The sequence below is a fragment of the Nuphar pumila genome, chromosome 10, assembly GCF_984573655.1.
Source record: "Nuphar pumila chromosome 10, dmNupPumi1.hap1.1, whole genome shotgun sequence".
Taxonomy (NCBI): Eukaryota; Viridiplantae; Streptophyta; class Magnoliopsida; order Nymphaeales; family Nymphaeaceae; genus Nuphar; species Nuphar pumila.
This window is the reverse complement of record NC_143258.1, coordinates 36,026,958-36,050,421: the sequence shown is the minus strand read 5'-3', so window position 1 is coordinate 36,050,421 and position 23,464 is coordinate 36,026,958. Positions and strand designations below refer to the sequence as shown.

Below are 23,464 nucleotides of genomic sequence, written 5' to 3'. Positions count from 1 at the left end.
ATAGCCGAGACCGATATTTGTGACAATGTTATAAGCATGGTTTGCACCAAAAAACAGGTAAAAAAAACCTTTACCTGGTTTTTTGTGTCATCCAGACGAGGCCTTGGTATGTAAAGACAATTATTTGAATTAGATAATGACAGTTGGACATCAAGCTTTCTGCCGTGCCACCTTAATAATTCTGGTTGGCAGTCTGTCATCACATATCACCACATGGGTCTCTTTTGCCATCAAATTTAACTAGAAGCACATTTTGTAGATAAAATTTAATTAATAGGTATGTGCTTGTATTGGAGTAAGTACCGAGACAAAATCAGAGCCCAAGAGCAAATTTCAAATGCTGTATTCTCATCACAACTTTCATCAACTCAGTCTTTTAAGAACATGATGACTGGTGTTTCATATTATTCATGTTTCTTTAATAATATAGTAGTTATGAATATGTGGTTTGGTGAACTTTGAATGAAAATTGAAAAAAAATCATCAACATGCAATTAAAACCACACTTCAGAGATCATACATATTCATTGAATGTACCTTAAACCCATTGCTCATAAGCAGTTCGATCACGCATCATCAGAGCAGCAGCCTCTCCATTCAATGGATCCGATGGATTAGGATATAAAAGAAGTTGGGGGAGGAATACTTCAAAAACATTGACAAGATCTGGCAAACAAAGATATCAATAATCTAGAAAATCATGCACATCCATTTCTCAGAATAGAAGTTTCCTCTAGATCCACTTCGTAGAATAATGTATGTGCAGCCAAAACAAAACGTTATGCAAATATTGAATTTCCAAACATTGGACTCCAAATCTGGTTGATAACATCCAAGCACATGGAACCGACCTGAAATTTGACATGACCAGTATAAGGTATCACTTGATTAAGAAAGTGCCTTGCTATTCGTCTACAGTAATACCTACAATATTGTCATAACTAGCATATGAACAAAAAGTAACTAGGCATTCAGAGGCTCACATTTCATCAACATTTGGATGATATATCTTATTAACAAAACCTATAGACAGAGATTTGTAAGGATAAGCATCTGGCAGTTCCACCCTGATCCTCCACACCCCTCCACAGTAAGGACCCCCCCCCCCCCCATAGTCCATGATAAGTGCTCTGATGTTTGCAAGAGAAATTGAAGAAAATGCATCAGTAGAAGTCTACTACCCCCCATATGGTAATGGGCTTGTCAAAATCTATGCGAGTGGCCTTCCCCTCCAGCACCAACTGGGGCAGCGTGTTGGCATCCTTCGCAGATGCACCTTTGCCTGTCCACAAGGTAACGTGTGGCCACTCATTCTTTGAGGAGATCTTCTCACCATCAACGCACCCAATCTGTGCCTCAAATGCTACAAAATTCTCCGAGAACAGCAAAGCTGTGAGATCAACAGGGACCTTCTGGTGAAGAAAAAATCCATAGCTAGCCACTGCAGTGACACCATGGCTGCGCTTGTGAGCTAGAGTTATGTGCGCTTTCGTGAGGGTGCTCTCCAAGTTCCTGTCATGCAGGAATTCCTTCTCTTTTGGGTGTTTCTTCGCCAACTCGCTTAGGAAGGCCTTGATTTCTTCCACAGGGAGAGTGACCGCAGCAAAAACGATATTGCCAAATTTCCTCTTCTCTGTCCCTCTGCTCGCAGGTGTTGTGCCTTCACCTCTTGCCACGGCTCTGAGCTGCTCCAGCACTTGCTTGACAGCATAATCAAATGGGACCTGAAAAGCATTGAGATAATCGGCGTTAGCGAACAAGGTCTCGCGCAAAAGCTTTTCCCACTTAGTCCATTCCTTTGCGTATGATCCTTTGGTAGAATCCAATCTTCCATGTCTTGTCGTATGAAGCTTGTATAGATTGAGACCCTCTTCAACCACATCTTTCACAGGAGCTGGCAAAGGTTCCCTATCTGGCCGAAGCAATGGCATCTTCACCAGCGCGCCGAAACGTTCGGACAAATCGTTCTCGAATTCCCTGCGATCCTTTCCCTCGTACAAATTGTAGAACATGAGCAAGACATAGCCAGCATTGGGGGAAGCCTTATCCAGATTACCCGGATGATTGACTCGATTAAGCACACGGAACATGAAAACAACTAAAGCTTCGAGCGAAAACGGGTTCGAAGCAGTTCCTTCCGAGTCTGGAACGACCGGCACAGCGCTAGCCCTTGTGCTCCTACACATCCCCTCTATCTGTCTCCAAACTTCTTCGTTCGGTGCGTTTTTGTCTGCAAGGGTTATGGCAAACGGCTTCTTCTTGCGCTCATCAGCAACCTTCTGCCAGTACCTCCCTTTGATAAGATCACCCATCAGACTGTGTATGGGGCGTTCATCTCCAAGACCACCTGGAGCATTCAAAATTTCCTTGCAAAGTGCAGACTTAGCACATCCAGGGATACCTGGAAAGAAGACGATGAGGCCCTCATCCTTTGGAATGACATCCTTCACAGGAGTACTGATCCCAAGAGAGGCAAACTCGTGTTCAGGTACCAGGTCACCCTCTTCATCGCAGCCGCCTTCAATGATAGCGAGGAAATCCTCAGATCTTACCAAGTTTCCAGTAGATCCTATCAGGGCCTGATTCTCTGCACTCCTCTTTGCATACTCTTCAAGGAACGGTTCAGCTTCTGAGAGGTATAAAGAAGAAGACAACTTTTTGCTGCCCATCTTTCTTCGGATATGAACAGCCCATTCATCTAGCATTTTGCTCAGTTCCTTCTGTTTCCCATATGATGTGCCCCATGTCTTCATTTGCTTCAAATAATAGTTCTTGTAGGCAGTTGGACCTTCTTTGAAGAGTGTAGACAAACCATTGCGAATGAGAAAAGTCCGTAACTTGTAAGTCAAAAACTTCAGCTTGATCATCAGGTTTGCATCGTCATCAGTCAATCCATCCACCAGGCGTTCGTCCGATCCAGAACTACTACCATTCGTGTTTTTCATCAATGAGTAGGTATCCTTCGACATTTCAGCTGCAGTTTCTTTATTCACTTTGAACAAATTAACATCTACAAAGAACCCTCTGTACAACGGCCACAACCCTGGGTTCTCCCTCATCTCCTTCTGATATCGACGAAAACCGGAATCACTGTGCACATGGACGACCATCTTCAAGTAGAGGTTGTCTTTTGACAAGGAGGAGAATTTGTGAAAGTTGCAGTAAAACTTGAAAGCAGCCGGGAAGCGCTTTAGTCTCATCAAACGGATCATCTCCTGCAGCTTCAATGTGGCATAGTCTGTTGGATGAGCTTGCAAGAACTTGGAAAGAACAGAGTGATCAGCATTTCTTGAATGAGCATCAACCTCATTCCCGAACCAATCCACGTAATCCGGGCACATTGCAGTTCCAACGCTTTGAACAAGCGCTTTTATTTGCTCTTGTTCATCTGTCCTGTTGGCTGCACATATCTTCCGCAAGCTCAAACCCATGTCAGCCCCAACTCCATCGAGCGGCGGAGGCGGATGGTCGCTTAAAACCTTCTTCATATGATTTGTGCTCTTCTGACTAACGATTCGAGCTACGAGACCCTCCAAAATCTCTCCCTGCACCTTCACATGATCCTTTGATCCTGGTACAGATAAATCTGCAACTTCATCTAGGGCCCTGCACACGGGCGTGGCAGTTCCCTCTTCACACAGAGCATCATAAGCCGCGAAAAAGGAAGTAACGGATTTCCTCGTCGAGAACAACCAAACATGGTTTGTGGGTAACCTCCATTCGCGACAGAAAGCGATCAGTTCGGGCGTGGAATAGAACTTGGGCTTCCCTTTCCCCAACTCCGTCACAGCCGTGACCACCACATAATCTTCAAGTGGACGCTGTCCATGATCGCCTAGAACAGCAGTCACCAACTCCATCGATATGCACATCCGGTTCTCCTCGAGAAATTCCTTGAACTCCTTCTGCTTCTTACTCGCTTGATTGCCCCACGCCTCCACAAACATCCGGCCGAGGACAAACAAGCCAACGGCAGTGTATATGTTCCCATAACTGTTCTTGGCATAGGCTCCACCCTCATGCCCAGCGTACATGAAAAGAGAACCAGAGTGTTTGAGCGTTACCTCCAAACTTGCCTGCCCCTTGGAGACCATCTCTATCATCCTTGTTCTGACCTCTTGATCAGATTTCTCGTTCTCGAATTTGGGGTAGAAGGTAGCTCTTACCTGAGCCTGCGTGTATGTAGCATTATCCACGCTGAAATCCACCCCGAGGGGATGCTTAACTTTTGGTAATTTGGTACTCAATCCCACTGCAACATTTCGCGAAATCAAAATCTCCTCCTTCTTGTTGTTGGCAAGATGCGTATCCCCTGCTTCTTTGCCAACAACATCAGAAGTTTCGATCGTGCTGCTGGTGGCATAACCTTTAGATTTCCAAACCTGTTTCTGTGCGCTCACAGAAGGCTGGTCCGGAAGATGGGCACCCTTAAATTGAATCGTGTAAGGTCGGGAAGCGATAGGCGATGCAGAGTTATCCCTGGATTCAGCCACCGAACTACGGTTCTCAGAGACACGGAGCTTCCCAACCTCCCTTGTAATCTCATCAGGGGATGCATCGGCTTCGGCGATCGAGGTTGTTTGGCGATTGGATCTAGGTTTCTGTCTCCATTGCTGCTCTCTCCTACCACCGCGCCCCATAGAGGAATCGGAAGAAGCGTAGCGAAAGAAGAAGGTCGCAGGGGGGAGGCGCAGAGGGAAGGAAGGCGTGGCTTTGGGGGAGGAGGAAAGAGTGAGAGCGATGATGGCGGCCGCCCTGTGCGTCATTAGGTAGGGAACCAACCGGTTAGGGCGGGGCTCTTGGTGATTTCATCGCTCGATTTCACGATGGTGGTGGCCCGAGTTCGGGTTAAGGTTGGTTCATTCCAGCGGGAGTTTAGGCGTGCTGCAGCATGTCTTTCCTCGCTTGTACCACTGTGGATCCCGGGGAAATGCACACGCGCACCCCTTTCCGCGGATTCCACTACCGCAAAAATTATTTATGTGAAAAGAAGTAATGAACCAAAAAAAAAAGAAAAAAAAAAAGAGAGCAACCAAAGTTCTCTCAGGAAAAAAGAAAGTAATCAAATTAATAATAAAAAGAATCAACCTACTATAAATAATGTCAAACATCCAAACTAATTAATAAATTAGCAAACCATTTAAAACTGATAAATTACACAAATGTTTGAAAAAATAATTGAACACCATTCAATTCCATGCTTAGACATAGGATTCACTCAGATATTATAAACTCTCATGAAGAGATTTACATATCCTAATCAAACATGACCAATGATGCAATGGGCATTGTGAGTTGAAAAAATCACTGGACTGATCTTTCTATGAAATAGGCCACTGGAGAAACATGTTGCACACAAATCCATAAAGTTTCATAATTACAATCATAGTGACAAAGAAATTGCCTGAAAGTTTAAAACAGCAATTTCTTGCCAGATTTTTAAAATATCATGAAATTTATAAAATAACATAAATACTGCAATTTAAACGTGATACTTACGGTTTAAACTGCTATTTATCATGAAAACCCATGAATTTATATTTTTAAATTCTTTTTGTTAATATTTTCTTATAAAAAATTATTTTTTATATTTTAAAATTTATTTTTTATTGTCAAGATTTTGCCAAAAAACACTAGATTTATGAAAAAATTTCAAATTCTCATGATTTTTTTGAAAAATGATATTTTGCTGTTTTTAACTTTTGTCACTATGCTCGAGAGAGTACCTTTTTAATAGGGTTTCCGATGGGTCAGACTAATAATGGTTCAGGTCAGGTCATATATCCAAGGGACTTTTTTTAGGGAGTATCAAGGGTGATTTTTTAAGATATTTTTACCCCTCTATAAATATAGCACAACCGTGAAAATGTTCGTAAAAAAATAACACAAGTAAGAGGTTATTCACAAATATAGTTTGTGAATCTCTTAAAAATGTGTGGCGCACATTAAAAGGCGAAGGGCCTTTAGAGGTTCTTTTGAAGCATCACTAAAGGCTTTAATAAAAGGTTTTTTTACCTTTAGCGGCACTTTTGAAAATATCAGGCAAGATACCCTTTGCTTGACATGTCCTCGCATTTACAATACAGTATGACATTCACAATCCCCAAAATGTATGAACCTCTTTTACTAAAATCGTATAAGAGAATCAGGTAGGATATGTGAGAACATTCATAAATGTTATAGTATTTAGTAAAAGGAGGTTCACACGTTTTGGCGATATTTGCAAGCATGAGTTGTGAAGGTCATCCTGTATTTGCGGATGTCCTTTTGCTTGAAAAAAAATAGCACAGGTAAAAGGATATTCATAAATATAGTATGACCTTCACAATCATGAGTTGTGAATGCCATTGTAATACCTGTGAATTTCATCACGTAAATAAACTTGAAATTTATGTCTTAACTAGTACAAAGATATTTTTATTATTTTATGTGTTATTCATATTTGGATCTTGAATATCATGTTGCATCCCTAATATCCTATTTGGATCTTTGATGTCAGAACCTTACTATATTGATCGGATCTTTGATATTGAATTCGAATGAATATCTAATTATAGATTTTAATGTTGTCCAATTAAAATCTTCCTTAGATCCAAAGTAAGTTGCTTGGAATCCACGATAGTGTAATTTGGATCCATGAATAATTTGCTTGGATTCATGAGTCCAAATCATAGTATGAAGAAAGTTTGAATCCTTAGATCCAAATTTTTCTTATGGGGTTTTATGAACTCAACAGATCTTGGATCCATAATAAGTTACTTGAAATCCATATAAATTAAGTTGGATCCTTATTTTAATTTTTATTAATAAAACTTTAAAAAAATCTGGACCCACGGATGAATCCAGGACAAGTTTCAAAAAGAGGACCCAAACAATAAGTAGGTCACACGGGTCACAAGTTCGGTCGAACCAAACCCGCACCCCATGATGAGTTAAAATAAAATAGCTAGAAAAGTGTCGTCACTATTAAGCCTCATCCTTTTAATGGGCACACAAGTCTATCTTGTCCTATGTGTCCAATGTATCAAGCACCACATAAGGCTCTGTTTCGAAGCCATGCATTAGGAGGGAAACAATGTTCCTATATGTTTCAAAAGTGTGGTGCAGCCAAAATGTGGATGATGCCAAGCCTAATACTGTAGTGGGATCTGACTTCTTCTTTTATTTTTGATAAGCAAGCTATGAGATAACCCACATGGGATTGGAACTTGAGACCCCTCGGTTATAACTGTTAAGGAGTTGGATCCATATTCGGGTCCATCCAATCAATGGGCAACCCACAAGAGAAAGGGCGACAAGTGGGACCCATTAAAAATAAAAAGTTTGGATGAGATGAACGGATAGAGGAAAAGATACACGTATCATAAACATGTAATTATTACAACTCATGCAATTTTTTTAACTTAGTATTCTGTTATCTTAAAAATAAAAATTATTTATTATCCTACAAATAAGAAATTATGAGATATTTTTAGGTCAAGAGAAAAACCTCATCACGGGCTGCAGATTGTCAATCCTAGTAAAACCCTTGAGGTCCTCTGCTAAGAGGTAGTGCATTTGATCTTGCAGCAAGAGATGCTTCACTAAGTTTCAAACCATGATTGGACCATTTCAGGTGACAAATCATGATTGCCCTTAGGAAGGCAAAACCCTTGTGGGCAACAATTAGTTATTTTGAGTTTATGCATTTACATAGAAAGCTGGAGTTAGGCAGACCACTACCAGTTATACAACCATACCATTTGGGTTTCGAACGTGCAACATCTCAACACAAGGTGATGTGCACTAACTGCTCCTGCCAGACCCGTTGGTTGAGTTTATACTTTTAAGCAAGTTGGAGTATAGCCACTAGGGGTGGCAATTTCTGACAAGACCGGCCAACCCGACCCGCCAACCCGCCTCTTAGGCGGGTTCGGGTTGGGCTTAAGCCAACCCGTTTAATAAACGGGTTGACCCGCGTAACCCGTTTATTAAACAGGTCGGGTTCGGGTTGGGGGTATGCCAACCCGCCAACCCGTTTAATAAACGGGTTAGGCGGGTGGGTCAACCCGCCAACCCGTCTGCCAACCCGACCCGCCAACCTGACTACCTGCCAACCCGATCCGTCAACCTGACCCGCCAACCTGACCCGCGAACCTGAAAACCCGTTTACCCGACCCAACCCATTTATTAAATGGGTTGGCGGGTCGTGTCGGGTTACCCGTTTATTAAACGGGTCGGGTTCGTGTTTGCCACAGCTGACCCGTTTAATAAACGGGTTGGGTTCGGGTTGAGGTATGCTGACACGCCAACCCGACCCTATTGCCACCCCTAATAGCCACCTGGCCATTCAAACCTAGTTATCATATCGCAACCTAACCATCTATCTCATTTGACATTGTGTTTTTTTTGTTACAAGGATTTCACGCTTGAATCTTCTTGTGGGGGGATCCAACCACAAATCTGGTTTTAAGCTTTTCTTCATAAGAAAATAGTTCACAAAATTTAAATGCATAAAAAGTAAAGATCTTGGGGTTGAACTAGATACATGCAGGGCTTGGTTAGACCATCATAATCGATAGATCTTGAGTTCGAATCTCATAGGGGTTAACCCATAAAAAAAACATTGTATAATTGAAAATAGTAACTAAAAATATTTTTAAAAAAATATGAAAAAAGTATACATCAAAGTGGAACTTATTAATGTTACAATAAAATCTCGTTATTTTGAATTTATCGTGACTTTATCAAAATATTCTCATTTTGTGAAGTTCTTACAATAAAATAATGTCAATTGAAAATAACGGTGAAGGTTTCAAATCCAACTCCTTTTGGGGCACTGCAAAATCCATTTTTTCCTATTCACAAACAAGCCCTTTGTCTCCGTGTTTTTCTTGTGTAAGAACCCTTTTTTCAGTTGAAGAGATCTCAAAAAACCTAAAGATTCAAATTTCAAATAGGTGATTAAAACTGAGGCAGTTATGAATCTGGTCAGACCTATGCTAGATCCATTTTTCCAGCGCTAAGCAAGTCTTGCTGGTAGGGCTGGTGCAGAATGAACTGAACATGAGGTGTTCAAGCATATTTTTTGTGATGAGCTTCCGCTGGCTTGTTTACAACAAAAACTGCATTACTGCAAAGCTCGATTTTAACTCTAGACCTATCTAATCAAACTCAAACCGACTTGTTTTTTTTTTTTTAAACACATTGTTGCAAAATTGGAAGCATTTGAGTTGTTGTTTGCAAAGCCAAGCACTTCAATTAATTGTTTTCACTATTATGTGATATAATGGAGCATTTGAATCGCGGGAAGCACCCAAGCAAGGACATACTGGTCCCTCCCATTCATATTCACTTGTCCACTTGGTGTATCCAGTTGGCATTGTGCAATGAATCAAACAATCAAATTGTCACGGGCATGTTTCTTCAATAAGCCAATGTGGCGCGATGGTCCTTCCTTACCGCTGCAAGCCTTTTGGTCGTTCACTTGTCAATGTAAAAGATTTGATAACTGAGAGTGTAAGAAAGCAATAGAATAGAGAGGGAAAGAAATTGCAATCACTCGAAAGCAATCACAACGATGGTGAAGAAAAGAAAGCCCTTTGCATTTGTATTCATTCATAATTTTGCTTGCATGCTCATTACATTTCAGATTTATGGGCTAACCCTTAAGGGTATTGATCAACCTGAACTAAAGTGCAAGGGTGGCTCAGAGAAAGTTACAAGTGACTCAACACTTTATATCAAGACTCAACCAAGGCAAAACCGACTCTAGACACAACTATACAAAGTAGGTTACAAAAGAATAGGCTCCCCCCTTCAAATCATGTGCCGCCTATGACATCATTTGTTTCGTGATAGGCCCTGACTTCGATCGGGTAGCGGTTCTTCATCTGGAATGTTAGCTCCCACGTCGGCTTCACTGTCTCCTCCCACTGCACCAAATACTTCTTCGTCTCTCTTAAGTAGTTGACCTTGTGGTAAAGGATCTTGCTAAGACACTTCTCGGCCCGTTGTCTTGTCAGGGCCCTCTGTAGAATAGGAGCATATTGTGGCATGCTACGTTCGGGTTCTCCCTCGTCTGCATATAATGGTTTCAGATTGCACACGTGAAACACCTGGTGCACCTTGAAGTCTTGGGGAAAGTTCAACTTGTACGCTAGGTTGCCCACTTTCTTGGTGATGGTGAATGATCCATCGTACTTCCTGATCAGTTTGTGGTGTCTTCCACATAAGATGCTTGTATGATCTGGGTAAAGTTTCACTAACACCTGGTCTCCAACACAGAACCCAGCAGGTCAACGATGTTTGTCTGCCCACTTTTTCATCATCTTAGCCGTTTTGTGCAGAAATGCTTTTGTCAGTTGGGTCTGCTCATGTCAATCTCGAACAAACTGATAGGCAAATGATGGACTTCTCTTCTCCTGTGCAGCTAGAGTGTGCAGGGTTAGCGGTTGATGTCCCATAGCTATCTCGATTAGGCTTTAGCCCGAAGACTCACTCTTATGAAGATTGTAGCAGAATTGGGCCATGTTCAGGAGTTTCACCTAGTTCTTTTGATTGGCACTAACAAAGTGCATGAGGTACTGCTCCAATAGTTCATTGATGCGCTCTGTTTGCCCATCGGTCTATAGGTGAAAACTAGTCAAAAATAGTAGAGCGAAGCCGAGTAGCCAAAATACTTCATGCCAAAATTTGCCCGTGAAGCGAACATCGCGATCACTCACAAATCTTCTTAGTACACCCCAATACTTCTCGACATGCTTGACGAACAACTCCACAGTCTTCTATGCAGGACACTCTTTAAAAGCTGGGATGAAGGTGACGTATTTTGAGAAATGATCCACCACCACCAGAATGGAGCCGAAGCCATCTACTTTTGGCAAGCTAACAATGTAGTCCATAAAAATGCTTTCTTAAGGATATTCTAGAATAGATAGAGGCCGCCAGTCTTCTGGTTTGTCCCCTTATCTTGCTGACAGACGAGGCACGTTCACACATACCCCTCCACATCGTCTTTCATGTGCGGTCAATAATAACCGCGCTCAAGGAGTGCTAAGATCCACTCCTGACCTGGATGATCAGCCCATAAAGTATCATAGCACTTCTTAAGCAATTCGCGGTGAAGGCTTTCCTACCGCAACACGAATACGCATCCCTCTTTAGTCATGAGGAGGTTATCTTGTAGCCAGAATCGCTGAGTTTTTTCTGCTTGCACCAAAGAGACACGGTATTGCGTTGTTGTGTCCTATTGTATTCCTTCGTGGATACGGTCTAGCAATGCGCCCTCCAAGCAAACTTCGGAAGGCTTCGCCTGCACAACCGCCAGATCTACCTTGCGACTTAGGGCGTCAGCAACAACATTAGTCTTCCCCACCTTATACTTCAAAGTAAAGTCGAACTCAGTTAGAAGCATTTGCCATCGAGCTTGCTTGGGTGTCAACTTCTTCTGTGTTTGGAAATAGCTCTTGGCGACATTGTCCGTCTTGACAACAAACTGGGCACCCAAAAGATAGTGTCACTAGGTCCTGAGGTAGTGCATAATGACCGTCGTCTCATACTCGCACATAGTATAGCATCTCTTTGCATCCTTTAGCTTTCGACTCTCATAAGTAATTGGATGACCCTCTTACATAATAATTCTACCAATGGCGAAGTCTGAAGCGTCTGTGTGGACTTTAAAGGGTCTTAAGTAGTCCGACAACTGTAGCACTGGTTTCCTCATCAGGGCCTTCTTCAAGCCATCAAAAGCATCTTGGTAGTCTCTTGTCTAGAGTCATACCCGATTCTTCTTTAGCAAATCCACAAGGGGGCGTAGCAATGAAAGAGTAACCTTCAATAAATCATCGATAATAGTTGGTCAAGCCAAGGAATGACCACAACTCTAGTACCTTGGTTGGCGGATTCCATTCCTGGATAACTCTTATCTTCTGTTCGTCCGTACACAGCAAACCATGCCCCACAATGTGGCCAAGGAAACTGATTTTCTTCCGAGCAAAGAGACTTTTCTCGCTTGATATAGAGGTCATTCTCTTTCAACACTTGAAATATTGTTCATAAGTGCCCAACACGTTCCTCTATGTTGCTGCTGTAATTCACGATATTGTCAAAATAGACTACCACGAACTTCTCTAAGTAAATGTAGAAGATCTTGTTTATCAACATCGTGAATGTGGCAGGCACATTAGTCAACCTGAATAGCATCACTAGAAATTTATAGGCACTATAGCGAGTGACACAAGTCGTCTTGGGCTCATCACCATCAACAATCCTCACTTGCCAGTAATCCGATCATATATTTAGCTTTAAAAAGATACGGGCACTGCCTAGTTGGTCGAACAAGTCTACTATTAGTGACATTAAATACTTATTTTTCACCGTGACCTTGTTTAATTCACGATAATCCACACATAGCTATTTAGAACCATCATGCTTCATCTAGAGAGTACATGGGCACCAAAGAATACTTTATAAGGACGAATAATGCCTGCCTCCAACAACTCGTTCAGATATCTGCGCAACTCCTTCAATTCAGCCGGTCTCATGCAATAAAGGACTATGCCATGGGGTTTTGCTCTAGGGGTCAACTCAATCTTGTAGTCGACCTCGCGTCTCAGCGGCAAACACTTCGGCAGTTTCAGAGGTATCACTCTTCGAAACTCAGCCAATAGTGGAGCAAAAGTCGGCAACACTGTTGCTTTCACCTTCACTTCTTCGGTGTGCACGACAAATAGGAATGTCTGCTCTCCTTGCTTGACACTCTTCTTCAATTACATAACAGATAACATTGAAAACTTGCCTCTAAGAGTAAGGCAATGCACCATGTGTGAAGAGTTTGGCCCCATAATTGTCAACGAATTAAACTTCGACAACATCATCACATTCTGGCTTCAATGCCCAAAATTATTCTAAAATCGTCCAATGACACCACTGAGAAGACAGCTTTGTCGGCTAAACTCCCAATTTGGATAACCACATCCTTTTCTTCACCAAGGATTGGCTTGGACTTAGAGTTCACCGTTATAATGGTCATCTGTTTTGGCCCAGACTTTAAGCCTAACCACTCTACCTCTTCCTATGAGATGAAGTTATGCGTGGTTCCAGAGTCTACCATTGTCGTAGTAGACTTTTCATTCATAATGACTTTCAGATACATGAGTTCTTTGCTAACCAACATGCTCTTGGCTGCACAACTTCTAACTGTGTTGATCGTCTGCATGACTCTCATCCTTGTTTGCACAACCTCGACGTCACTACTCTTTGCCTGCACTGTATTGGCCTGCCCGTCATCCCTCATGAAGCGCTTTGGACATTGCCTAGCGATATGCCTATTGCCACACAACCGATAAGTCACAATCGGCCCTTTGTTGTCGTTATTGTTGTGCTTTTTATAATTATGTCTCTTGTCAAAATAATGTTGGGTCGACACCTCACCTTTATTATTGCGTCGATCCTCCTTCTTGCTTCCATGGTCCGACTTCTTTCCAGCCTCAGTTGATGGAGTGAAGGACTTGTGATGTGTATTCACTAGTTGTTTGGCCTGGGTCATAATCGGGTATTCTTATTTATCACCATACCCGGACCCTATAGGGTTGGTACGGGTCGGGTCAGGGATAACCCGACCCGTTGGCAGCTTCCAGAAATTTTAACCAAAAGTTCCCCGTTTTTTATTCCCTTCTTTTCTATGTGCTCCCATCAATATCCTCCCATCTCCCACCGCTCTTCTTCTCCTGTCCTTATCGTTCCTTTTTCCGTGATTTCCTCTCTCTCTCTCTCCCTCCCTTCGTTCTGGTTTTTAGGGTTTTACTGGAAACCCTAGAGATCTTCAGCCATGGCAGAGTCGAGCTCAACGGGCCCTTCATCTGAATCGTGAGTAGCTCGATCCCTCTTCTTTCCGCTCTTTCTGAAACCCTATATTTCTGTATCAATGTTTTTTAGTCGTCGTTAGTAAGAGAGATTAGTGAACGGTGGAACTTAAGGGTTTCCATCTCCGAGACAGTGTTTTCTTAACGGGGAATTGGGATCGGGAAGGACGCTGTGTGTTGAATTCATGGAGGTTTCCTTTTGTGTATCTCTTGCATTCAAGTTTCTTGGTTATTCATACTTTTCTTGATGATTCTTTGTGTTTCTTATGCTTGTCATCACGTTGAAATTTGGTGGTGTTACTCTCTTTTCGCTGGTAGATTGGGGTTGGAAAATATGGGAATCGAAGAAAAAGACTGGGAATTCTGTCTGCAATTTAATGGACCATATGGTTTCTAGAAAGGAAACCGGGAAAGGAAAATATGAACTAAGACCTGAATTCATGTTTTTTTTTTAGGTGAACTTTCTTTTAGTATGTGCTTGTGCTTGCATGGGGTATAAATGATGGAGCATAGAGGCCTTATTGTTTCTGTTGGATCAGATCTTTCTGTGGTGAATGGCTTAAGGATTCACGCTGGTGGCCTCAAGGATTAATGGTATGCATAGCTTCGGAGGGTTGCTGGAATCTTCAGGGCCTCTAGATTACATGGGATGGTTATGAATGTGCTTATTTAGGGGCATTTGATTGCAAAGACAAAAGCGTCATGGTGCGCTCGACGTTTGTCGGACACACAGAATGCCTGGAACACGGCGTTCCTACTAGTTCTACCCCTCACCCTGGAGCAGTTATGTCCGGAACACCTGGGACAAAAACCAGAGATATTCAAATTTTTAAAAAAGAATGAATGGAACACTTGAGACAAAAAATCAACTTGTCCAGGACATCTCTGTCCCCGGCCAGGAGTGTCCAGACAGGACTGTTCTACACAGTCCTGTCCACGCAATCAAACACCCCCTTAGAATACATAACATCTACTTGCCTTGGACGTACGGTCTAACATGGATATGTCATGGATCGTAGTGTACCAGATCTAAGCTGGTGTGTCCTTCCATTTAGTGGTTATTACCTTTGGCTTTTCAGGTCATCCCTTGTTTCTGTTTGGTTGATGAATCGTCATTATTTCTTTTCTTTGGAACCAAAAACTTCACCTTTTTGTTGGGAAAAGGGAGGAAACACACGAAGAGAAAGTCTATCCTATTTTCTGTGTGGCTGATGTCCGGAGAAATCCCTGTCAAGATAGTGTGTCCAGATCAAAACGAAAACCACTCAAGAACACTGGTCAGCCTTCCCACTACATGGTTAATATAAATTATACATGAAAAATATGTAAGAGTTTTTTGTAACTAGTGAATCGAACTGATCACCTTTTGTCCATGTTCAGCTCCTTATGCTGGCTGGATGAGTTACTCGTGGTTTAGCTCATTAAGTCTACTTACAAGCTGGAGTGCTGAACCAAGCTGAGACATGAGCAAATTGGTTTTTTCCCCAGTCCTAATGGTGATCAATGTTCTTTTTTCCTTTTCTGTGCCAGATTGATTTTTGGATCACTTTGATTTATTTCATAGTCTTCCAACTGTTATAGTACATGAGAATAAAGAAGTCATGAGTGGTAAACCTTTCTGAGTAACTCACATTGTTGTTGCTGGTTCACACTGCTTATTAACTATTAACTGTTTCCTCCTGATCATGTCATATGTAGATACAAACTTCTTGTTTATGAACATATGGTGGTAGCTGGCCAATTTTAAGGTTTTGTTAGCAGTTTCTATGTTTTTGTCCTGTGGTGACTGTTTGATGCATAGTTGGCAAACCCGGCGAGTCAAATTGGGAATCATCCGTGTCGACCTGGATCAGACCCCAACTGGGTCACAATTCAGGACTGCCGATCCAACCCATTAAATAAATTTTTTTATCATGTATATTATTATTTTAATGCATAATTCTTATATAAAGTCACTTGTTATGAAGAATCTAATATTGTTCAATGAAAAAAGTTAATAAAAAAGTTATATGTTTTTGCAACTTATTCATGTGCTTACACTAAAATATAGAGTCCTGACTCGTCCGAGTAACCGAGTCAACCCGCCGACTGGGTGACCCAGTAGGGGTCCGATCTGAGCCCGAGTCACAAGTTTGCCAACTATGGTTTGATGTGATCCTGTTGGCATGAGCTCTTCCAAAAATATCATTACTATCCTCTATTTGTTTGCCTACCATTTTCTTTCACATTTGTTATAAGTTCTTTCGTGCTTGCAACAGGAAAAATTCAAAGAAGGATTTCAGCACTGCAATTCTAGAACGTAAGAAGGCACCCAATCGGCTTATTGTTGATGAAGCTGTTAATGACGACAATTCTGTTGTTTCAATGAACTCTGCGACAATGGATAAACTTCAATTTTTTCGGGGCGATACCATTCTGATTAAGGTATTAGCTTTGAACCTTTTTGGTGCTGTGGATTTGGTCAGAGTGCTCTTTACATGAGATCCTCTTTGCAGGGTAAAAAGAGGAGGGACACAGTGTGCATTGTTCTTGTTGATGATACTTGTGAGGAACCCAAGATTAGAATGAACAAAGTTGTTCGTGCCAATCTAAGAGTGCGCCTTGGTGATGTTGTTTCTGTGCATCAATGTCCTGACGTGAAGTATGGGCAGCGAGTCCACATACTGCCAATAGATGACACAATTGAGGGTGTTACAGGAAATCTCTTTGATGCTTATCTGAAACGTGAGCAGAATCACAGACTGGATTTTTTTTGTATTAGTTTTATACTATGAGTTGGTTCTTTTTCCTAATTTTTATTTGTTTATTTTCAGCGTACTTCCTAGAGTCCTATCGGCCAGTGAGAAAAGGTGACCTTTTCCTTGTAAGAGGTGGGATGCGGAGCTTGGAATTTAAAGTCATTGAAACAGATCCTGGTGAATATTGCATTGTTGCTCCAGATACGGAGATCTTTTGTGAAGGGGACCCTGTTAAACGGGAGGATGAGGAGCGATTGAATGAAGTCGGTTATGATGATGTGGGTGGTGTTAGAAAGCAGATGGCTCAGATTCGGGAGCTGGTTGAACTTCCACTGAGGCATCCACAACTATTTAAATCCATTGGTGTGAAGCCTCCAAAGGGTATCTTACTTTACGGGCCACCTGGTTCGGGGAAAACGTTGATTGCCAGGGCTGTTGCAAATGAAACTGGTGCATTTTTCTTCTTAATCAATGGACCTGAGATTATGTCCAAGTTAGCTGGAGAAAGTGAAAGCAACTTGAGAAAAGCGTTTGAGGAGGCTGAAAAGAATTCTCCTTCCATCATCTTTATTGATGAGTTAGATTCAATAGCCCCCAAAAGAGAGAAAACACATGGTGAGGTGGAGAGGCGTATTGTTTCGCAGCTTTTGACTCTCATGGATGGTCTTAAGACTAGGGCCCATGTAATTGTTATTGGTGCTACTAATAGACCAAACAGCATCGATCCAGCTCTGAGAAGATTTGGAAGGTTTGATAGGGAGATTGACATTGGTGTTCCCGATGAGGTTGGGAGATTAGAAGTTCTTAGGATACATACAAAGAACATGAAGCTTGCAGACGATGTAAAACTCCTTTCTTATTTGTCTTTCTTATTTTCTTTCCATGAAATAGATTGTATTTACTCTCTTGAATTGCAAATTAGGTTGATCTGGAAAGAGTAGCAAAAGATACACATGGTTATGTTGGAGCAGACCTTGCTGCTCTTTGCACAGAGGCTGCTCTTCAGTGCATAAGGGAAAAAATGGATGTCATCGACTTAGAGGATGAGACTATTGATGCTGAGGTTCTCAATTCAATGGCAGTAACAAATGAACATTTCCAAACAGCTCTGGGCTCTTCCAACCCATCTGCTTTACGTGAAACTGTGAGTCTAGTCTTTGCATTTTTTTTTCTTCATTTTTTGCCGCAAAATTTCATTTTTGTTTGTGCCAGTACTCTATGATCATGTGGTACTATGTTTACACTGTTGTTGATAGGTTGTGGAGGTTCCAAATGTTACGTGGGAGGATATTGGTGGCTTGGACAATGTCAAAAGAGAACTTCAGGAGGCAAGTATTTGTTCCTTTTTTTTTCCTTCCTGTTTTGTGTACTATTCCTGAAGGACAAGATGGGTGTATTGATGTCCAAACTGTTGTAAAAATCTTTGGTGAGCACTCGTTTTTTAGGATGCAGATGTGCTTTGTTCTAAAAACTACTAACTGCAATTGTCTTATCAAGTTCAGCCAGTTTTTGACAGAAAGAACTTAAAATGCTGATTGGCTAGCAAAGTTTTATTCTTATTCCATACGTCAGTGCCCATTCTCTGATTGCATGGCGGAAATGTTCCATGGAAGTTTTTTGTCATAGTAGTTGACATGATGACTTCTTGATTGTTCTGTTACAGACTGTACAATATCCAGTTGAGCATCCTGAGAAATTTGAGAAATTTGGCATGTCACCATCAAAAGGAGTTCTGTTTTATGGCCCTCCTGGCTGTGGTAAAACTCTTCTTGCAAAGGCTATTGCAAATGAGTGCCAAGCCAATTTTATTAGTGTCAAGGGGCCAGAATTGCTAACAATGTGGTTTGGTGAGAGCGAAGCTAATGTCCGCGAGATATTTGACAAAGCTAGGCAGTCAGCTCCATGCGTCCTTTTCTTTGATGAACTTGATTCAATTGCAACTCAGGTAAGCTCTTCTGTTAAATCTTTTTTTTTTTAATTTATTGTTCAGCATTCTATTTTTCCTTTCTGGTTATGAGGATAGAAAAAGATAAACTGTTAAATGTTAAAGTCCCATTCTTAAAATAAACCAGCATTTGTGCAACTGTGTCCGTTACAGCTGTTCTAAACTGTTTTCCTTAGGGGCTGTTTGTTCCAGGATTCTAGAAGTTTTGAGATTCTCATAAATCCTGTGTTTGACTTCAAGTTCACCAAAATCCAAGTTCTCAAAAATCCCTAAGATCTAGACAATGTCTAATTGGGTTTTAAAGAATCCCAAATTTTGTTTCCTCAAACATTCAGAGAAGCAAAGGCTATCAGTGGAATATTGAAAGTCTTTTCCCTACAGCCCTGTGGATACACTTTCTTCTCCCTCCCACTCTCCCTCTGTCATGGCATGAATCCTTTACTTCCTCTGCATTATCTTCTTATCTCTAAGCCCATCTTCTTCATATTTTCTTGTTCACCCTTGTTTTCCCCTCCCTTCTTCATCCTCTTCTTTTTCTTTTTCTTCAGATCCTAAATACATAATGTCACATTTTCCTGTTCAAATTCCTTTTCCTCAATGTTGTGTCCTCTGTTCTTTTTCTGGTTCTTCCAATCCTTTGGTTCACACTCCACTTTTCCTCTCTGCTACAATTTATAAACGTTTCAATGTTAATTTGCATGGATTAAGGATTCATTGTGTAAATTGCATTACTATGATATATTATTGTTTGATCTTAACACCAACTGATACCTGTGATGGCGTGTAAGAATGGACATAAATGTGAAAATTTACAAAAAATGTTAAATAACAAATTTCTGATATGCATTTGAAAAATTATGAGACAAGTGTTCTTTTTCAGCATTATATTGACAATAAAAGATTATAAAGGTATAAGCATAGTTGCTCTCACTCTCTCTCTTGTGTTTTGGTAAACAAGAACCCCTTTCTTTGCTTATTTTGAAGTTATATTGGTACTGGTTGAGAAACTCTTATTGTACCCTATTGAGTATATATGTATACAATATGCTCTTGAATTGACATTCGTATAAGCCTGTCTTTCCCAGCCTTCTTGACTGACCATTTTTGCTTTCACCATTCTTGTTGTCTTTAGCGTGGAAGTTCTGTTGGAGATGCTGGTGGTGCTGCAGACCGTGTGTTGAATCAGTTGTTGACTGAAATGGATGGCATGACTGCAAAGAAAACCGTCTTCATAATTGGTGCCACAAATAGGCCAGATATTATTGATCCTGCATTGCTTAGGCCAGGGCGTCTAGATCAGTTGATTTACATTCCCTTGCCAGATGAGGCTTCTCGTCTGCAGATCTTCAAAGCTTGTTTGCGCAAATCACCTGTTTCGAAGGATGTCGAACTTGCTACTTTGGCACGCTATACTCATGGTTTTAGTGGTGCTGATATTACTGAAATCTGCCAGAGAGCTTGTAAATATGGTATCAGAGAGGACATTGAGAAGGTACAAGTTTTTTCTTGTCCCTTGTTATTTGTGGTGGTTTCTTTCGATGAATTACATGTCAAATTGCATCCTCGAAACTCCTGATTTACATGTGTATGGAGAGAACCATCATGTTCTTTTTGGAATCATTATTTGCACTCACGCGGCTGGAGGTTATTCTCCATATGCCTGGGTAATTGCAGGCAACATTTTTAATGGTGTTGTGTTGGCTATGCTTTTGGTTGTTTAATTGCTTTTGTCCATGCCAGTCTTTGAGATGTTTGACACTTGGTGCATCCTATTTATCCTTTGAAGTTTGTACTGTTCAAGAACTGTTGAAAATGAACACCCAGCTAATAATCTCGATAATCTTTGCTAGTTATGAATGTTTTGACTGTATTATTTTCATAATAATATCTTGCAACTTTTACCTGAACCTTTTCTCCTGGAAATGACACAAAAGATCTTGTTGGTGAGAAAAGTTCTCTTAGTACAAATTCTAGAATGAATCACAGGAATCTGTGATGTATGATGATAAACTGACAGTTTTTCTGCTTATTCAATAATGTGATCTTCCAAATTTCTTGGGGAATAGAGAGCAAGTCTGTCGGTTACTAACTAACCTTGTGTTGTGGCATATTCTGAGAAGTCTGCCTTTTCTTCTTTTTCATTTTCATCTTTCTAAAAAGAAACCAGGAAATGTCTGAATGCCACCATTATGAATTAAGAAACTTGTTACCATCACTAATTATAAGAGAATTTCCTAGTGCATTTAACTATTGATGGTTGTCTTTAATCATCGATAAGCTGAATTCTTGCTTTGGTATGGAAGGTATTTGGCCCTCATACCAACTATGTATGAGAATAATCATGCTAGCCTACAGTATTTGCCAGTGATCTTGTTGCGTTTCAGGAAAGGAAGGGCGTAATTATCCTTGGGCACTTACCTGACAATTTTGTGTGGGACCCAGTAAGAATTGCCTTTCATAGAAATGTTTTTTTTTTTATGCAAAAAACAGTGTGTTTTGTAAAAAATCAATCACCATTTTGTCACATCTATTTGAAGCCCATTTGCTGTTTGTGTTAAGTTACTTTTCTTGTATGTTTTACAGGTCTGTTGTTTGCTTATGTCTATAACTGTTTGCTCATATGATCATTTTCCTTGTCAAAACAGGATATTGAGCGGGAGCGTAAGAGGGGTGAGAACCCTGAAGCGATGGAAGAGGATGATGTAGATGACGTTCCAGAATTAAAAGCTGCACATTTTGAAGAATCCATGAAGTATGCTAGAAGAAGCGTAAGCGATGCTGACATAAGGAAGTACCAACTCTTTGCTCAAACATTGCAGCAGTCTCGAGGGTTCGGATCAGAGTTCCGTTTCCCAGATAGACCCGAGTCTGCTTCTGCTGCTGGAGCTTCTGATCCATTTTCTGCTGGTGGTGGTGGTGGAGATGATGATGATCTGTATAACTAAGCTGTAAACGCTTGGGAGGTAAGCTCGATGTGTCTGCCTTTGAGTGATCGTCTGACCCAGAGAGTACGTGCTCTTTCTGCTTTCCCTTCAGAATATTCCATTCTTTCCTGAATTGTTAGTTTTACTTGGGGGGAAAAACGTACTTTGTTTTGTATTTTAAACTTTATTTAATCTTGTAGAAGAACCACCTGTTGGTGTTGTTATGAGAAATTAAAACGATGGCCATGGGCGATGTTTGAACTTTTGTGTGCATGTGCTCTTTTCTGAATGAGCCCTGCTGGAGAATGATGAAATTTGTTCACTTGAATTTACCAGATTTTAAGCCTAGGCCAGTTTTCTCTTGATGAATCCGGATCTGTTTAAAAGGCTTTTCTAGTCTGGTAGAATTATCTGCTCAAAAAACAAAAAATTTAAAAAACCAAAGGAAACATTTTGGCTTGATAAATCTGGGTATGGGATGCAAGTGTGTATCTGGATCTGTTTTTGATAATCAGGCTGTGTTTCTGAAGCATGAGCTGATCGTGCTGCATAAATTTTAGAGAAAATGGCAACTGATTCTAAAAACCTTCCTCTACTCGTTAACCTGCTGAGGTTGCAAACAGGAACGGCTCTCTCGGTTGAATTGCCATGTCCTCGTTGATCTTGCCATGCTCAATTCTTGACTTTTAGAAGATATTTTTGCCTTTGTCGGCATTGTCAACCCATTGTTGCCAATGATTTCAAAATGTGCGAATGTTTTCCTGCTTGGGCTCTTTATGCGATTTTAGTAAAAGAAGGTTCTTACATTTTGGAGACTTTCACTGTGGTCTTCAAAATGTTCAAAATGTATAGTGGTGAAGGTCTCCAAAATATGCCAACTTTCTTTAACTAAATAATTTTAAATTGTGAATGTCTTGACTTTCACATGCGAATGTCTTCACACATTTTTCGAACGGCCTCCTTCCTGTTCTCATGCGATTTTAGCAAACCATTTTGGGGACCTTTGCAATTAATTGTTACGAATCTTCTTTAACTAAATACTTTTAAATGTTTTGACCTTTGCACGTGAACTGCCTGCCTCTTATGTGATTTTAGTAAAAAGAGGTTTGCGCATTTTGGAGACTTAAGGTTGTACTATCTGCAAATGTCTTCCTGCTTGTATTCCTCATGCATTTTTGCGACATTGAGCATTTATCCATTCTGCATTATCATTCAGCCAAACCGCAGAGAAGGTGTCACCCATGTCCCTTTGGATTAATTTCAGGACTCGTGAAGGGAGAGAGTCCCGATTCAAAAAAGTTCTGCAGTTACTTTCTTCTCAAACCCACCACCATGCTGAGCATATCCACCACTCTCATATGCATCTCCATTTTTCTGAGTGAGAAGGGCTCAAGATCAATTCCCCTTGTTTTGAATATAAGTGAGGATATTGAGAATTCTCAATATCATCAATTTCTCAACTTCTTAATTACTATTTTCATAGGTGATATCCCTTTCTAAAATCATTCAGGTTCTTTCTGAAATCATTGTTGAGAAGACTAGGATGAAATCTATGCAATCATACTCCTCTTTATGATAACAGTGAGACAAATTACCAGTTTTGGTCGGGCAAAAATGAGATTCTTTAAGTATGATATGAGTAATGTGCATTATCATTCGTTTAAGAAAATGGAGCATATGAAAAAGACAAGGTATTGAAGAGAAAAAATATGAAGATTGGAGGGAGTTCTACAATGTCTGGAGTTGTTGGGAGATTTCACCTCCACTATCACTCCTGATGCAAGCCCTTGTCACTTCTAGACTTGATCAGTTTACTTAGCAAATCTAACTTCTTTTTCTGACGGCTTCTTCAAATTCTTTTGGTCCCATTAGTACATATGGTTGTGTCTATGCAGGTATTCCTAGCTTGACTTTGAGATGGTTGATATACTCAAAAGCATCACGTCATATGACTACAAATGAGTCTGTACTAACCAATTGTAGACCATGCAGTGGTGCTTTTTATACTGTAGA

The 23,464-nt window shown here is 40.8% G+C and overlaps 2 protein-coding genes across 2 annotated transcripts; one reads left to right on the top strand and one right to left on the bottom strand.

The window, feature by feature from the left end:
• Positions 1-667: 667 nt before the first annotated feature.
• Positions 668-5,018, bottom strand: LOC149826654 (tRNA ligase 1-like). Its single transcript, XM_090018923.1, has 2 exons — positions 984-5,018; positions 668-851 (listed from the first exon to the last, which is right to left on the bottom strand). Exon 1 carries the CDS (start codon positions 4,764-4,766, stop codon positions 1,164-1,166), a length of 3,603 nt encoding a protein of 1,200 aa, XP_089875049.1. The 5' UTR covers positions 4,767-5,018; the 3' UTR covers positions 668-851; positions 984-1,163.
• Positions 5,019-13,651: 8,633 nt separating this feature from the next.
• On the top strand, positions 13,652-21,779 carry LOC149826653 (cell division cycle protein 48 homolog). Its single transcript, XM_090018922.1, has 9 exons — positions 13,652-13,848; positions 16,103-16,268; positions 16,340-16,568; positions 16,658-17,424; positions 17,505-17,726; positions 17,839-17,910; positions 18,246-18,527; positions 19,660-20,019; positions 21,173-21,779. The coding sequence occupies exons 1-9, from the start codon at positions 13,811-13,813 to the stop codon at positions 21,470-21,472; spliced, it is 2,436 nt and encodes an 811-aa protein (XP_089875048.1). The 5' UTR covers positions 13,652-13,810; the 3' UTR covers positions 21,473-21,779.
• Positions 21,780-23,464: the final 1,685 nt, after the last annotated feature.

Bases quoted from the DNA above. Each gene is read 5' to 3' on its own strand.
- LOC149826654 (XM_090018923.1), bottom strand. From the start codon at position 4,766: ATGACGCACAGGGCGGCCGCCATCATCGCTCTCACTCTTTCCTCCTCC.
- LOC149826653 (XM_090018922.1), top strand. From the start codon at position 13,811: ATGGCAGAGTCGAGCTCAACGGGCCCTTCATCTGAATC. The intron at 16,269-16,339 runs GTATTAGCTTTG...TCCTCTTTGCAG, and splicing joins GCGATACCATTCTGATTAAG to GGTAAAAAGAGGAGGGACAC. The intron at 20,020-21,172 runs GTACAAGTTTTT...TTGTCAAAACAG, and splicing joins TCAGAGAGGACATTGAGAAG to GATATTGAGCGGGAGCGTAA.